This window comes from Dendrobates tinctorius, unplaced genomic scaffold (assembly GCF_039654945.1).
Source record: "Dendrobates tinctorius isolate UK_male_01 unplaced genomic scaffold, ASM3965494v1 ptg000124l, whole genome shotgun sequence".
In the NCBI taxonomy this organism is placed as follows: domain Eukaryota; kingdom Metazoa; phylum Chordata; class Amphibia; order Anura; family Dendrobatidae; genus Dendrobates; species Dendrobates tinctorius.
This window is the reverse complement of record NW_027361792.1, coordinates 6,522,512-6,540,110: the sequence shown is the minus strand read 5'-3', so window position 1 is coordinate 6,540,110 and position 17,599 is coordinate 6,522,512. Positions and strand designations below refer to the sequence as shown.

Below are 17,599 nucleotides of genomic sequence, written 5' to 3'. Positions count from 1 at the left end.
GCGACTTGTAGACAGGCTTGAATACATGTGTGGAATGCCAGTTTGCTAGGGAATTCCCACGTGTATTAAGCCTGTCTACATGTCGCAAATCATGCAGCCAAAAGGAGGAAAACTAAATCTCTGAGCACGCCAAAATACTCTGAGGACGCCCGAGCATGCACGGGAAAACCCGAGCAACGAGTATACTCGCTCATAATTAGTAGCTATCATTAGCCACTAAACCCAACAATCTATGCAGTTACCCAAAAATGTAGGGCCATGTAGTTTCACGGCTGTGATTAAATGTCCTCAGAGATGTATGGTGTTACGGGAATGCGGAACATTAGTAGTGTATAGGTAAGTTTGTAGGGGTGATGGCCATAGCTTCCTGGAGCACAACGCACCTTGACCCGTTCAGCTGCAGCGGTGCAGATATGACAGGAAGTAGTGCGCTTGGGGGGAGAAAAATTTGTGTAATATTCCAATAGAGCATCAGACCTGATCTTGCTGATGTAGAAGGGTCGCTGGATCTAAAAATTTACTGTAGGGTTATAGGATGACAAATAGTCTGAAGCTAAACTTGACTTTTTGCAATCTCAAGACGGTCACAGACAATAAGCAAGCAAAAGATTTTGTAAGAAATTAGAAAAAGAAGGTTTTCTCCCAAAACATTCTTAGCCCATGATCCGTGCCAATTTTGCAGCTCATCCCCAGCCAGACTGAACGGCAATATATGGATGAGAATGGCGCTTTTCCTGAGATAGAAAGACCTGTTCTCTATTTCATACAACTGCCACATTGGGGGGGGTCCAATACTTTTTGATTCAATGGACGGTCATCTCTCTTTGCAATATTTAAAGGGGTTGTCCTGTCTGAGCAAGTTATGAACTATCCATAGGACCAGTGGGGTTCTTCTAACCTCTGAACGGAGAAACTTTTATCCAAGCAATGATCAAGTCTGAAACGCGTTTGCTGTTCATTACCTTGTACAGATTTTTCTGGATTTGTGGATTTTTCAATAAACTTCAAGTTTTTATGAATCTCCTCCCTTTGCTGGGTTTTTTTTTTCTTCCTTTACTAACTTTTATCCCTGTTACAATTGAGAAACAGTGCACACAATCCACCGCTGTTCCATTCATTTCCTATGGGGCTGCCGAGCTTGGCTTTGGCTTTTTCCGGCAGCTCCTTAGAGAATGAATGGAGCATCGGTTTGGTGTCCAACCTGCCATGCCATTTTGTAATGGGTTTAAAAGTTCCCCGATTGGTGAAAAACGATATTGGGTTGTGTACAATTAATTTGCAAAGGATTTTATTTTTTTTATTTAAACGAAATTCAAAACTAAAATGTAACAACTCAAAAAGTCCAAAAAAAAACAAGGAAATAATGAGTTTATTTTTTTTAACCAATTTTTTGAAAGCAAAATCTCCATTTTTTTTTTTCCTTATGGAATACACAAGAATAATGTAGATTTTTCCGTAGGCGTCTTGATTCCGTTTCCTATGTGCACACATGTTGAGTTTGATGTAAGGATGGATTTAACCACAGGCAGAGAATTCCCAGCTCTGAGTGAGATCTCTATTGCTATGCATGGCTCTTAGGGATGGCTGAGGATTTAAAGGAGTAACAGCGAGTGATGTCAGCCCTGACTAAAATAGAGAGGGATAGACTGCAAATCCACTGCTAGGAGACTAAAACCTTCCAATCCCGCTCTAGTCAGCAGCAGGTCAACACAGTGCTCCTGGAAGAGGAGAAAGCAAAGGATCAAAGCAAAACCTACAAGTCCACCTCCCCCCTGGCATCAACCAAGAACCTTCAATCTTCACCAGGGGTGGCAGTGCAAGCCCTTAAGTCATTTCAGGTCTGGATGCTGGAGAGACATTGACCAGAGGCAGGTGCTCAGTGCAACCAGTTCCTATTTTTTTTTTTGGTGTTTTGGTGGGGGAACTCTGAGGATTATTAAAGACGTCTTATGTCACCACTGAAGGACTTCCCAAAGATCTAACCCTAAAGTGACCCAGTCCTAGGGACCTCTCGGAGAAGGTACAGATCACGGAACACCATGACGTCCACCGAAGGGTGAGATGACTCTTTTCTTCCTGATAAATCTCTCTGTTGTAGGTCCAACCGGGAGGATTACGTTGTTGAGCTCCAAGGTGGAGAAATGAAGGCGACACAATGAAACTAGAATTGCTTGATTATGGAAATTGGAAAATAGGCTTTGACAATGTGAAGACAGATGATCCTACTGAGCTGAGGAGAATGGTGTAGGGTTTGGAAAGAGCAGGGGGGATAGCAGGCATTACATGCATCCCATTGAGGGGTCTTTGTTGTGAACAGCTGTTTCTATTCCCTTCATGACTTCCAGACAAAAGATCTCCGTCTTAGATCGGAGGTTTTGTCTAGGGTCCCCTGATCTGTAGCTCTGGAGAGCAAGACTTATTCTTAGGTTTTCGACAGGTCGTGATTTAGATCTTCTTTATCTTGATGCCGGATTTTGGAAGGATCTACTTTCATGAGTAACCATGATGTGATTTTTAATACCGATTCATACAATGATAATTGATTGATACAATTTCCAGAACCATGTTGAACACGTAGGCGGAATGATAGAGCGTGTCAGGGTCGTGCACTTATTTGTTGCCAATTGTCGAAAACTGGTCTAGTCTACGGGTTCCTCATTCATTGAGTATTCTTCCTTGGAAGAGCCGAGGCGTCTCCGGAGGATATCTCACAGATTGCTCTTAGATGAATACTTTTACTATCACAATCTAGATGATTCAATTACTGTTTTTTTATTCTTTTTTAACCAAGGAGATAGAGCAGGTCCCGCGGGGGGCAGCGATGGCAGAAGGCCACGGATGATGTGCTTTTTAAACATCGCTTGATTAGCGTGCATGCTTGCAAACTCACGAGGCAGACAATCCAATTTTACTCATTTTTCGTGCATGGGAGTCGTTTGGATGTATCGGTAGAAGGTTGATCGGTGTTTGTTCTAATATAGTGCAAAATATTGGTGTAAAATACAAGCGGGGAAACAGATATGTTGTATGTAGACACATCAGGGTGGCATTAAAATAATGAGGTAGAAACAACACTAGAAAAGTAAGCAGACAGCGCAATGCCTACTAGACCGCCCATAATAGGAATGATAGGTCAGGGCTTGTATTTGGAGGTGAGCAGGGGGTTATTAGGTCACATAAGATCTACTACTGTATGAAAAGCAATAAAAGCTTGCCATATTGATTGCTACTTAATTAAACCTGTATAGCCCCAGGTGTTCCATGGAGTCATACACAGTCTATAATCCTTCCATACCTTGCTTGACCACTAGAGGCGCTGTTTGCCATTTGCATAAAAAAAAAATATTTATTTTACACCATTTCATAGTGTGCACACGATTAATCTGATATTAAATGGAAAGACGCGTACACTATCCGACCTGAGATTTTACAGGAGGTGTGAATGTTTAGGGTTTATTTTTATTTTTTTTTACATGCAACTCTTATCTCTCATTTTTCTTTAAATGATGGAGAAAATGTTTTCTTCTTACCAGTAATAAGAAAAGCAATTGAAATGGTTAAATTCCTATATAAATTAAATGTAAAAAAAAATAAAAAATTGCAAAAGCACTAAAAAAGACAGGCTCAATTTTCAACACCCAGGCCAAGACAGAGCGACTTCTTGATGTCCCGAATGACAACTAGCACCGCGCCCCGTCAGAAGCCCACCTAGCTACACCCCAAATTGATGACTAATTGAGGTTATCTGACCATTGAAAAACATAATTAAAAACAGCAGAAAATATAACAAGCAAAAACTAATACTTTTAAATCCATTGGCAATCGAGTGATGAAGCTCCGGCGGTGGCCCTGGTCTTTGTTTACAAGTAACCGGCACATGGCGGCTGCAGTTGAGCAATGGCGTCAGCGGTCACGTGTCATACTGGTGGCATCACCGCTCAGTGATGGAAGCGGTACTATATGTGACCGCTGAAGTCACTGATTGGCTGCAGCAGTCACGTGCCAGACATTAAGATTGGGGGACTACCGGAACTACTCATGGGATTTGCGAGGTGAACAGTTGAGCAAAAAGATTCACAGGTCCATGGACCAGCAGCCACATTGGTAGCATATGGCCACCAGGCCAGAGCCCAGCAAACCTCCTCCTACCTGAACGCATACCTGCCACATTTTCTGCTTCGTTGGCCCAGCATGATGTTATTAAGGCCTACTAATCACAAGAGGCACCTGGGATGCCAGGAGATAAGAGGTTTTCAGACCACAGGTCTGGTGGCCATGGACTGATGATGTGGCTACTGGACTAAAGTTCTGCAAACCTTGTTGCTCAACTCGTCAAATTCCCAATGCGTTGCTAATTTATCCAGGTGATTGGCTGGTCTTCCCATCTTAATGGTTGGCTTGTGACTGCTGCTGCCAGTGATTGGCCTCTGCAGTCACATTTCATACTACTGGTTTCATGGCTCTCATCATTGATCGATGATGGTACCAGTATGGCATGTGACCACTAAGGCCATTGCTCAACTGCAGTTGTCATGTGCTGGTTGCTGCCTTGTCACCGCTGCAGCCAATCAGTGGCTCCTATATATATGTACCTTTTATATCGCTGTAATAGTTGTGTAGATTATCTGCGCTCCTTCTAGGGGCTGTGTTATCTGTGTCCGTATGTAAACTTCATGACCCTAAAAGGTCCCATATAATTAATATATATCCCCTATTCACAGTATTGGTGATAAATGTATGGTCGCTGGGGATTCAACCAATAAGACTCATACAATAATGAAAATAGGGGTCCGGCGTCCCTTGTGTGAATGGAGCAGTAGTGAGCATATGCGACCACTGCTCTTTTCATGTCTACTGGAGTGTTGTTCGCACATACTCTACTCACTAACACTCCATTCCCCAAGTGGACTTTGGACACCCTGTTTTTGTGTGGGTTCCAGAAAGACTAACAATTACACATTTATTACCTATCCTATAGATAGATAATTAATGTTTCTCTAAAACAGAGAAGAGCCTTGGATTATCGAATGATCAACATTTCGGACTACGTGCAATTTTGGCGGATCCCTAAAGACATTTCTCAGTTTCGGGAAAGCCCTGCCCCCCGTTGGGGAGCTCAGCGGCTCATGCTGTCAACTCTGGCAGAACCGCCAAGATCACTTACTGGCTGCAGAGCTGTCGTGGGGGAGTGGGCTTCTGAAGACACTCAGCGCTAGTCATGGAGAGGGTGAGAAATGCAAAGTTTGGTTCTTTTTTTTTTTTTAAACAAAAAAGGCTGGAAAATTTTCTAAAACTGGTAAACTCCTTTACTAAGGAAGGCTGGATCCCTACTCGAGCACCACAGAGTGCCCTATAGCTCTACGATATATGGAAAACCCTTTAATTTTACTTACAACCATAATTATGGGTTGGTCTTTCTTTATAGTAGGTACACCATTTGTAGTACAATGACAATTCTGAAAAACGCCATGGTTGACCTTACTATTTCCAATCTTCTGGACCTTGGATGAATGATCTTATTCCACCATCCCAAGTGTTTCTGCTTGGGTATAAAGTTGGTTTGGTGATTCTTTCATCTTAAATAGGTTCTCCTTGGCCAAAATGGAGGGATGATACAGGGACTACATTGGGTATGAGTGGCTAAGTTCTTGATATCCCTGAATTTGAATCCATGGTTGATTCGGTAGTAATAAAACTGGACAATTTGTCTTAGATACAGATTTTTAGGCCACCATGGCCAAAAACCACAATAGTACTTTCAAATGTTGTATGCACTGTTTTGGGCTCCCACTATGTTGGGGAGGCCTAAACCACATATGTAGCAGTGTCAGTAGTGTTATTTAATTATTACATCAATTCTTCATGAGAACTGAGGAGCTTATATGATACGTTCATTTGCGTTCTGCGACATCTGAAGCCTAAAAGAATTGTTAGAGCGCTTCACCCTAGTAATCCTTTTAGGAACACCCCAAAGAACCACATTTTACAAATAGTTAAATTCTAAAGTGGAGAGGGCCAAGTGGGAAAAGATAAAACATAAGGAAACATGTGTTCCCTCCAATATCTAAGGAATACTTCTGAAGGAATTGTCTTCGATGCCTAAAGCTGGAAAGATCAATAGAATCTGTGGCTTTCCAATTCTTGCTTCAAAGCGCGTTGGGGGTCTATTCCTCAGTCCCTCACAACATGACACTAGAAGGAGGTGACACTTCAAAGCTGCTCCATCCATACACCTTGAGACATTGTCGAAGAAAATGATTCATTAATACATCAAACAAAGCAGGTGAAGTCGGAAAGAATTAATTAGCTTATACGTGGAGAATTAAATGTTTGAAAAGTGTGATCAGAATGATCAATACATGTAGGACAATTCTGGAGATGAATCAAGAAGCAGGTGAAGAAGAATACTAGAGATGAGGTCCACCTACTTGAAGACATCATTTTTCTCCATTTCTCCTCACATCAGTTTGCAAGCGTTGAAACTCCCTTTTTCATCTCTTTTATGGCCAATGCACATTTTAGGAACTCCACCTAACCCTGACCATGGCACCATCATACTGCTGAAAGGACCATCTCCAAAGGTGTTAGTACTTGTTCCATGAAGATCCGGTTCTATCTTTTTATGCCAAGCAAAAACCCAATGCTCAAGGGCAGTTTGCTGGGCTGTCAACGTTTCTCTAAATTTAGGAATTGGAAACACTATTTGCCAAGTGATCTCGGGTTTATATTTTGGTTTTGGTAACCGCCCATTCCTGATCATTGGACCATGGAATATTGGCAGCGATCAGACGAAGAAGTAAAATGCTGATCAACAATATGTAAAACTATATGGAAACCTAGTGATCGTAATAGAGTACCCCGATCGCACCCATACAGGGGTTTACAAGGTGACCTGTTATATTGACTATTAGCCATTGATATGGGCAGAAATCTGCATGTGGAGGTTCACCTTAAAGTGATTGATACAAACAAGTTATCACCTTTCTTCAATGATAACTTGTTGATCGTGTGGAGCTGGCAGAAAGCCAAACTTTTGACCCCATTAGAATGGATCAACAGAGCACGTTTGACCAATGCTCCTTTCATCCTCTAAGGGGATGCCAAGTGCTGACCTTGGCTTTTTCCAGTAGCCCCATGAATGGAACAGAAGACAGGTGTCCAACTTGCCATGCCATTTTGTAATTGGAATAAAAGTTTCCTGTTGGGGATAAATTCTCTGTTCTGCCAACTGGTGTGAGTTCCAGTGATGGGACCTCCACCAATTAGTAATTTATCAACTACCTTGCTGATAGGAGATAACCACTTTAAATTCCTGTAGACATTGGTGTTGCTGTTACCTTTTGGTTTCCAGTTTTTGGGGCAGTGATGAAAAATAGTTAAACAGGAAGAATGCTCTGGAAATACAGCTCTGGTAAAAATTAAGAGACCACTGCACAGTTTTATAAAAAATCATCTTCTCCACATGTCTGACAGCCATTCCATTCCAGTGTCAGTTGAATTCCAACCAGAGTACACCTCATTCTACTTAATGTGCTTCTGATTAGGTGATCACCGGAACCAAATCTTATTTAACGAAGGAAAGTATAAAAAACGCTGCTGTGGTGTTCACGATCCTCCTGCAATAGGACAAGCTGGATGGCAAAACAAGTGCTAGTAATATCCCAAAAGTAATAGGAATGAAAAAATAACTTTTAACCATGCCAAAGGAGTTGAAAAGAAAAGTCTTGAGTGAGGAAAAGAAGGGCTCAGTTCTGGCTTTGCTAGGGATACAGTGAGCATCATGTTGCCCCCATCCTTAAAATTTGTAAGACGGCAGTCCATTACAACAAGGTCAAGCGTCAGACATTGGGGACAACAAAGCTACAGACCGGCAGAGGGCGAAAACGACTCTCCACTGATCAGGATGACCGTCCGTCATCTTATTCGAATGTTACTCAGCAACCGCAGGATGACATCAAGTGACCTACAAAAGGAATGGCAAATGGCAGCTGGGGTGAAGTGCATGGCAAGAACAGTTCGTAACAGGCTCCTAGAGGCAGGGCTCAAGTCATGTAAAGCTAGAAAAAAGCCTTTCATCAATGAGAAGCAAAGGAGAGCCAGGCTGAAGTTTGCCAAAGACCATAAGGATTGGACCTTAGGCTGGTTTCACATTAGCGCTTTTTAAGCGCACGCACGGCCGGGGGTGGCTCCGCCCCCGAGCCGGCTCTCAGCCCAGCGTGCCCGCCCCTTGCTTGTAGCGCCGCCTCCTAGCGCACAGCGGCGCCTGCGATCGGCGCACCCTATCTTTAGCATAGGGTGCGCAGATCGTGCGCAGGCCGTGCGCTAGTTGCGCTTTGACCTGCGCTGCGCACTTTTGACGGTGCGCCGAGCACGCCGAAATCCGAAAAGTTTGATTTTGGCGCGCACTAAAGATAGGGTGCGCCGATCGCAGGCGCTGCTGTGCACTAGGAGGCGGCGCTACAAGCAAGGGGCGGGCACGCCGGGCAGAGAGCCGGCTCGGGGGCGGAGCTACCCCCGGCCGTGCGTGCGCTTAAAAAGCGCTAATGTGAAACCAGCCTTAGAGGACTGGAGTAAGGTAATCTTCTCTGCTGAGTCTAATTTTCAGCTTTGCCCAACCGCTAGTTATCTAATGGTTAGACGGAGACCTGGAGAGGCGTACAAGCCACAGTGTCTTGCACTTACTGTGAAATTTGATGGAGGATCGGTGATGATCTGGGGATGCTTCAGCAAGGCTGGAATTGGGCAGGTTAATCTTTGCGAAGGACGTATGACTCAAGCCCCATACAAAGATATCCTGGAAAAAACAGCTGATTCCTTCTGCTCAGGCAATGTTCCCCAACTCTGAGGACTGTTTTTTCCAGCAGGACAATGCGCCATGCCACACAGCTAGGTCAATCAATGTTTGGATGAAGGATCACCACATCAAGACCCTGCCATGGCCAGCCCAATCTCCAGACCTGAACCCCATTGAAAACCTCTGGAATGTAATCAAGAGGAAGATGGATAGCCACAAGCCATCAAACAAAGAAGAACTGCTTACTTTATTGTACCAGGAGTGGCATAAGTTCACCCAAAAGCAGTGTGAAAGACTGGTGGAAAGCAGCCAAGACGCATGCATGTCACTCTCCACAAGGAGAAACCTTACCCCTTAGACCTCAGTCCAGAGCCTCTCACCTAGCCAAATCAGTTCTCATACTTTGCACTGATGAGGGCGAATAGCTTGAAACACTGTGTCTCATTTTCTGAAAATAAAAACAAAATTTAGTGTTTGGAAATTCGGAGACATGTCGTCAGCAGTTTATAGAATAAAAGAACAATTTACATTTTACTCAAATATAAAGTGAAAAGTCAGACAAACTGAACATTGTGCAGCGGTCTCTTAATTTTTACCAGAGCTGTATGTCACAAATCCCAGGTCCACCATGTGTGAGACGTCTATTGTCCTTGGACCTCAGGGAGGCGAGCTGTTATCCACACAGATGTGTCCCCCCTTACCTGTGCACAGATTACATTAAGAACTCCAATTTCTCAGAATATTGTCATGACATGCTAAAAAAAAAAACCTTGACAGACTGGTACTTGTGCATGTTTTCAATAGGGAGTGGGTAATAAGCAAGTGCCAGAACTACATATCTCCTGCAGGAGCTAAAGATTGGGCATGTTGAAATCCATCAGCCTGATCATTCTTTCCTCTGATTTTAGAAACTGGCGGTAGAGTGCAGTGACCTCAAAGTACATTAAATAGAAAAACAAGCTAAACCGGGTCAGCCAACTTATGTTTACATGTAAGGGCAGCTATAATATGATATATTCTTAAAGTGATACACACGTCAACTCTTTCCTGGCTTTCTCTGAAGCTCTCCCCTTTCTATGTCTTGTGCAAAAACTTTTTTATAAAATAATGGTCTTCTTTTATCGAGTCTTATTTTCAACTGCTCTTGTATCTCTAACTGCGCTACATCTTTTTGTTTCGCTGACACTCTGGTCCGATAAAGGGACAGAGGGGTGTCAGGGGGAGGACGGCGGAGAGGCGCAGACCGGGATCTTTCATCGGCCTAATATGACAGATTGCGGTGCGCTGCCTTCATACGTCATCGCTACAGGCGCACAAATCAGATTACTGACCCATAATGAAGGCCCAAAGGGAGAAGCTGTAAAGTAAGATGCAGTAACGACAAAATTCAGGTGTAACTGTGACTTCTGCACCCATCGCAGTTAACCCTCTCGGCTTTGGTGAATTCACTGATTTATCCATTATTTTCCAATGACGGATATTTCCATTGCTGATATCACTGATTTTGAAGAGTTGCACAGATGGAATTTTAAACTATTTGATATTTTGCACCCATGAGATAAGCAGTAATAATAATAATAATAATTTTTATTTTTATAGCGCCGACATATTCCGCAGCACTTTACATTTCAGAGGGGATTTGTACAGACAATAGACATTACAGCATAACAATAATCACATACAGTAGATTATAACAGATACCAAGAGGAGTGAGGGCCCTGCTCACAAGCTTACAGTCTATGAGGAAAGAGGGAGACACGAAAGGTGGGTGGTAACAGTTGCTCTGATTGTATGGACCAGTCATAATGTTAAGTGTGTGACAGTACAGACACAGAGGGCTAATGGATGCATAAAGCATGTGGGAACATGATGCTGGGAACCTGGTTATGGTAAAACTTTTGGCTCTGCCACACAGGGATAGATTAGGTTAATGTGTTGAGGCGATAGGCCAGTCTGAATAAATGTGTTTTCAGGACACGCTTAAAATTGTGGGGATTGGGGACTAATCGTATTGACCTGGGAAGTGCATTCCAAAGAATTGGCGCGGCACGTGTAAAGTCTTGGAGACGGGAGTGGGAGGTTCTGACTATTGAGGATACTAACCTCAGGTCATCAGCAGAACGGAGGGCGCGGGTAGGGTGGTATACTGAAACAAGGGAGGAGATGTAGGGTGGTGCTGAGCCATGGAGGGCTTTGTGGGTGAGGGTAATAAGTTTATACTGAATTCTGGAGTGGATGGGTAGTCAGTGTAATGACTGGCGCAAGGTAGAGGCATCGGTGTAACGACTGGTGAGGAATATGATCCTGGCTGCAGCATTCAAGACAGATTGGAGAGGGGAGAGTTTGGTAAGAGGGAGACCGATTAGAAGAGAGTTACAATAGTCGAGACGAGAATGAATAAGAGAAACAGTAAGAGTTTTTGCAGAGTCAAAAGTAAGAAAAGGTCGAATTCTAGAAATGTTTTTGAGGTGCAGATGACAAGAGCGAGCCAGTGATCGAATGTGGGGGGCAAAGGAAAGCTCGGAATCAAGTATGACCCCAAGACAGCGGGCCTGTTGCTGGGGAGTAATAGTGGAACCACACACGGAAATGGCAATGTCGGGTGTAGGTACATTAGTAGCGGGAGGAAACACCAGGAGTTCAGTCTTTGACAGGTTCAGTTTCAGATATAGTGAGGACATGATATTAGACACAGCGTTTAGACAATCGCCAGTGTTTTCTAGAAAGGCTGGGGTGATGTCAGGAGAAGCGTATAATTGGGTGTCATCAGCATAGAGATGGTACTGGAAACCAAATCTACTGATTGTTTGACCAATAGGGGCAGTGTACAAGGAGAAGAGGAGGGGGCCTAGAACCGATCCTTGAGGAACCCCAACAGTAAGGGGAAGGTGAGAGGAGGAGGAACCGGCAAAAGAAACAGTAAAGGAGCGGTCGGAGAGATAGGAGGAGAACCAGGAGAGAACGGTGTCCTTGAGGCCAATGGAATGGAGCATAGTGAGGAGGAGCTGATGATCCACAGTGTCGAATGCTGCAGAGAGATCAAAGAGAATTAGCATGGAGTAATGACCATTTGATTTAGCTGTTAGCAGATCATTAGAGACTTTAGTGAGGGCAGTTTCAGTGGAGTGTAAAGAGCGGAAACCGGATTGGAGAGGGTCGAGAACAGAGTTTTCTGAGAGATAGCGGATAAGACGGGAGTGGACCAGGCGTTCCAGGAGTTTAGAGATGAAGGGAAGACAGGTCTATAGTTAGCGGCACAGTTTTGGTCGAGGGATGGTTTTTTAAGTAGTGGATGTATGATGGCATGCTTAAATGAGGAGGGAAAAATACCAGAAGAGAGAGAGAGGTTAAATATTTTAGTTAGGTGAGGGGTGACAGCAGGGGAAAGGGACTGGAGGAGATGTGATGGAAATGGGTCACTGGTGCAAGTAGTTGGGCGAGAAGATGCAAGGAGCCTGCTTACTTCTTCTTCTGTGACTGGTTCAAAATCAGAGAGTGAGTTAGATGTAGTGGGGGAGGGAGGACAGTGCATGGTATGAGGGGATTTGGAGATAATTTCCTGTCGGATCTGGTCAATTTTTTCTTTGAAGTAATTGGCCAGATCGTCAGCTCGGAGCTCCGTGGTTGGGGCCTGTACTCTTGGATTGAGTAGAGAATGAAAAGTGTCAAAGAGACGTTTCGGGTTATTGGACAGTGAGGTGATGAGGGTGTTGAAATAGGTTTGTTTGGAGAGGTTAAGGGCAGTGTTGTATGTTCTAAGCATAAACTTAAAATGGATGAAATCTTCGTGTAGATTGGATTTTCTCCACAGACGTTCGGCGCACCTGGAGCACCGCTGCAGGAAACGTGTTTGCACCGTGTGCCAGGGTTGTCGCCGTCTGTGTTGTGGTGTTCTATTTATAGGGGGTGTAAATTCATCCAGGGCACTTTGAAGTGTTTCATTGTAATGCTTCAATGCAGAATCAGGACATGAGAGGGAGGAGATAGGGGCCAGTGAAAACTGTTCAGAAGTTTCTGAAGCAGTGACAATGAGCACAGGCGCCGCTTATCTCTTTTTTATTTCTATTTCTTTTAATTTTTGTATTTTTTTTTTTTCTTAAATGTTTCCATAGGAGGTAATGACTGCGTTGATATCGGCTATTTTCTGCGTATCTGCAGCTTCCCCGTATTAGGGCTGCATATAAAAAGAAATCTCTTTTTGGAGGCGGTGTATATTAATCATGTTTTTCCGTGATTTTTTTTTTTCTGCCGCCGTTACATCTTTCGAAATTCTCCGCATCCGTGCAATAATTTTAAGGAAAAAAAAATGGTGAGATTATAATCTGTGGCTCCCAACAGGGGGCAGCACGCACCCATGGTTGCAGGGCAGATGGTGCCTGAATGTAGCTAGTAAATGTCATCTGGGCTTCCAGCTGCTAATTGAGAAGAGCTGAGCGCTCGTTGAGGCGGAGGACATCACACAACGCGCCCTGACAGATCTCCCTTTACTGACTCCTGTCACTTCACCCAGACTCAATATGTGGCGGAGAGAGCAAAAGGCTAAAATTAACTTCTGCGGTGAAATTAAAAAAAAAAGCCGATTTGGAAATAAAACCTATTGCTGTACATTGGGGAAACGCATAGAAAGCAATTCCCTAATTCAATGCCATCACTGAAACTGCTCCGACGTGGGTAATAGGTAAAGCATATAGCTTAAATCCTCTGCGCTCTGTTACAGAGCCCCCCAACTGTTACAGAGCCTGTGCAATTTATAATACTTAAATACTTATAGGCCCCTTTATGTGGCACAGAAGAACTTATATGCCCCGTATAGGCATCAGGACTTGCATGTGCTTGGGGCTAAAAAATCATTTGTGAATTTGGGTTTCGTAAGAAATGTTGCACCCTTTGCCTTCTACGGCCTCGGTGTTGTGCTGCCTATTTGCTGGTTGCAGAATGAGTTAACTAAGATCCTGATAGTGAGCTCCTTCTGATGGGAGAGTCTGTAACTTTAGCAGATTTGGTCCGCCCTTAGGGCTCATTCGGACATCGTACGAGTGATATTCATGGTTTTAACGGATGGAACTCATTTATAGTCTATGGAGCGGTTCACATGTCCGTGTATTTTTGCTGACCGAGTAATCAGCACAAAATCACGGAAACTTCTCCAGTCTTGATCTGAGTTTCGGATCAATCTCGCTAATGCAGGTTTACGGGTCTGTTCATAAAATCTGACAGCATGCGGATGCCATCCATGCGCTGACCAGGTTTCACAGATTGTTTGATAAGATTTGATTTTTTTCCTCATCCAAGAAAAACTTATGAAACTCTGACCAAACCTTGATGATAAAAACTGGCGCTCTGACCAAACCCTGACGGTAAAAACTGGCGCTCTGACCAAACCCTGACGGTAAAAACTGGCGCTCTGACCAAACCCTGATGATAAAAACTGGCGCTCTGACCAAACTCTGATGGTAAAAACTATCGCTCTGACCAAACCCTGATGATAAAAACTGTCACTCTGACCAAACCCTGATGGTAAAACTGGCGCTCTGACCAAGCCCTGATGGTAAAACTGGCGCTCTGACCCAACTCTGATGGTAAAAACTATCGCTCTGACCAAACCCTGATGATAAAAACTGTCACTCTGACCAAACCCTGATGGTAAAACTGGCGCTCTGACCAAGCCCTGATGGTAAAACTGGCGCTCTGACCCAACTCTGATGGTAAAAACTGGCGCTGTGACCAAACCCTGATGGTAAAACTGGCGCTCTGACCCAACTCTGATGGTAAAAACTGGCGCTGTGACCAAACCCTGATGGTAAAACTGGCGCTCTGACCCAACTCTGATGGTAAAAACTGGCGCTGTGACCAAACCCTGATGGTAAAACTGGCGCTCTGACCCAACTCTGATGGTAAAAACTGTTGCTCTGACCAAACCCTGACGGTAAAAACTGGCGCTCTGACCAAACCCTGATGGTAAAAACTGGCACTCTGACCAAACCCTGATGGTAAAACTGGCGCTCTGACCAAACCCTGATGGTAAAACTGGAGCTCTGACCAAACCCTGATGGTAAAAACTGGCGTCTTGACCAAATCTTGATGATAAAAACTGGCGCTCTGACCAAACCCTGATGGTAAAACTGGTGCTCTGACCAAACCCTGATGGTAAAAACTGGCGCCTTGACCAAACCTTGAAGGTAAAAACTGGCGCTCTGACCCAACTCTGATGGTAAAAACTGTTGCTCTGACCAAACCCTGATGGTAAAAACTGGCGCTCTGACCAAACTGACGGTAAAAATTGGCGCTCTGACCAAACCTTGATGGTAAAAACTGGCGTTCTAAGGCTGGGTCCACATTGCGTTAGGGGGGTGCGTTTAACGCATCCATTACATAGCGGCATTAACGCTATGTAACGGATGTGTTAACGCATCACTGACGCATGTCATAAGCGGCATGCGTTAGTGATGTGCCGTCATTCTGTGACGGACCCTCGGACGCGGTCTGCAGTGTTCGAGGGTCTGTCACTGCTAGTGCAGATGGAGCATCTGGCCTAGCGCGATCGCATAACGCGATCACGTTAGGGAGTAGCGTTAATGCTATGCGTTGAACGGACTGCATTAACGCTATGTGAACCTGGCCTAACCAAACTCTGATGACAGATTAAAAACACAGATGCAACTCAGAACATTTTTTCTGAAAAACTACTGAGGTCTGATTGAGTCCTTAGTCTATTGTGTAAGGCAACCCATGCGTACTGGATAAAACTTGAATGAAATGGCCAATTATCACCATAACGACCAAACCGGTATAGAAACGACTGTTCTGTTCAACCAATGACCTTTCGTAATCACTCAAATCACCGACTGAGCGTGCAACATGGGCTGGAAAAAGTCCAAATTGCTCAACGTAGTCTATGATGTACCTGGGGCCATCGACCAAGGATCGTTAGCCAGACCATTTTTATCTGTGAGGTCTTTAAGCCACCTCCAGTCCTAGTTTCTCGTTGGGTTTCTCCCAGTTTCATCTATGGCTGATTCATCTTAAAGAGACCATCAGTCCAATTGCTACATTCATATAGCTGATTGAAAAATTTGTCATCAACATACAAATGGTTAATTCAGCAAATTTACTCAATTTGCCACCAAGTGACAAATTTTCGATGCTGTGATATATATCTCAATTAGTTTGCACACGGCACGCTGTAAACCACACGAGCTTCTTTAAAGAGCAGCCAAGATAAATGTGTTTTATTTCTGCTGAAATCTGGATATTTCCCAGTTCGGGGGTATAGGTCGAGCATCAAAGATAAATGGTTTATCTCTTTATAAAAAAAACAAAGGCCTGAAAGAGAGAACTGACAGCCAGAAACTCAGCAGGGAGAACATAACAGGTTGTCAGTGTCTTTCCCGATGGACCACGCCAGATGCGTTTCGCTCACTCAGCAGATTTCAACACTTCCGCACAAAGAATTTCCGATCTTGGTAAAAAAGATGAAAAGTTTGCTCTGTTGACAAATTATTGGGCTAAGACCGGTCAAAATTTCATTAATAGCAAACCTCAGTTATGTGACACGGCTCAGACGTTCGGATAGGGGTGCAGGAGATGTTATCGTTATCCAGGTGTCAGAGACAAGAAACCCAAGTTGGTTTTCCTAATTTTTTTTTATTATTGTAGCAGACTATAAATCACTAGGCCTTTTGGGCACTGAGTGGCCCACCAGAGAACTAGAGGATCCAAGAGTGGACCCACACAAAAATGGCATGCAAAGGTCTAGCTGAAGACACCTCCGTTTGGAGATACCTTACAGCATTTCCTGTACCCAATTTAATTTTGCAATTTATGGTTTTGGTGCTTAGGTGGACATCGAAATAAATCCAAGTAAACACAGGAAGAACCTAAAAATTCCATGCAGATCATCTGCAAGGCCACAATGATAACCAAAGGACCACATCTAGACTCCTTGATTAAAAGCATGTATACACATGTTCTGTATGAATGAAGGTTTGGTCCTCAGCATCATCTCTGCTTGTAGATCTAAGGAATGAAGGTTTGGTCCTCAGCATCATCATCTCTGCTTGTAGATCTAAGGAATGAAGGTTTGGTCCTCAGCATCATCTCTGCTTGTAGACCTAAGGAACCCTAGTTTTGCTATTTACTCCTCCATAAATCCTACTGATCCGACGACCTCTGAAGCAAGTACCAAGGGTCATTTCCTCATTAGGGTCAAGATGTGGAGTTTTTAGGGTTGATAGGAAAATGAGTCAAGTCAAAGAGAGCTTTGGACCTCATAACCATCTCATGGTAGGTCTTGGAACCCCAGGCTTACGCAGCTGCCATTTGTGCCTAAATAAACCTACAGGTCAAAGAACCTCGAAAGAAAATTCCAAAGGTCTTTGGTTCATAATGAGAAAAGGAAAATTAGTCTCAGCGTTGAACAGAGGCAGTTTAAGGGAAGAATTTTACAACTACTTGGTAGGTCTAAAGATGACTTGTAGTGGTCTTTTAAGTAGGTTGTCGTAGAACCCTTTAATTTGATTTAAGGAACTTGTCCATTTTAAAATCAATTTTTGGTAGAAGTTTCCCCCAAAATTAGTTGACGACAGAGAGTTTGGGTACTGGAAATCCAGTCGATCAGCAGGAGAAGCTAACAACAAGTGTTTAGTATTGCTGCAGTGCCCCCAGTTGGAGAAATGTAGCATTACAAGTGAATCATGTAATGCATGGACATGTCAGGTCCTCCAAACAAAAGAGAGAGACCCTCTTTGTAACTGCTCGAGGCTTCGCACTTTTTGACTGCAATCTTGAAACAGGAACTCTTACATG

The 17,599-nt window shown here is 43.8% G+C and overlaps 1 protein-coding gene across 2 annotated transcripts in view; it reads left to right on the top strand.

The window, feature by feature from the left end:
* The first annotated feature begins 1,501 nt into the window (after positions 1–1,501).
* Positions 1,502–17,599, top strand: part of SLC1A2 (solute carrier family 1 member 2) — a 132,827-nt gene continuing 116,729 nt past the window's right edge. The window contains exon 1 of one of the 2 annotated variants that reach the window (XM_073541811.1): positions 1,502–2,056. In XM_073541811.1, coding sequence (XP_073397912.1) covers positions 2,040–2,056 — 17 coding nt within the window. In that variant the 5' untranslated portion in view covers positions 1,502–2,039. The remainder of the gene's footprint in view (positions 2,057–17,599) is intronic. The other variant, XM_073541810.1, reaches the window with a different exon arrangement.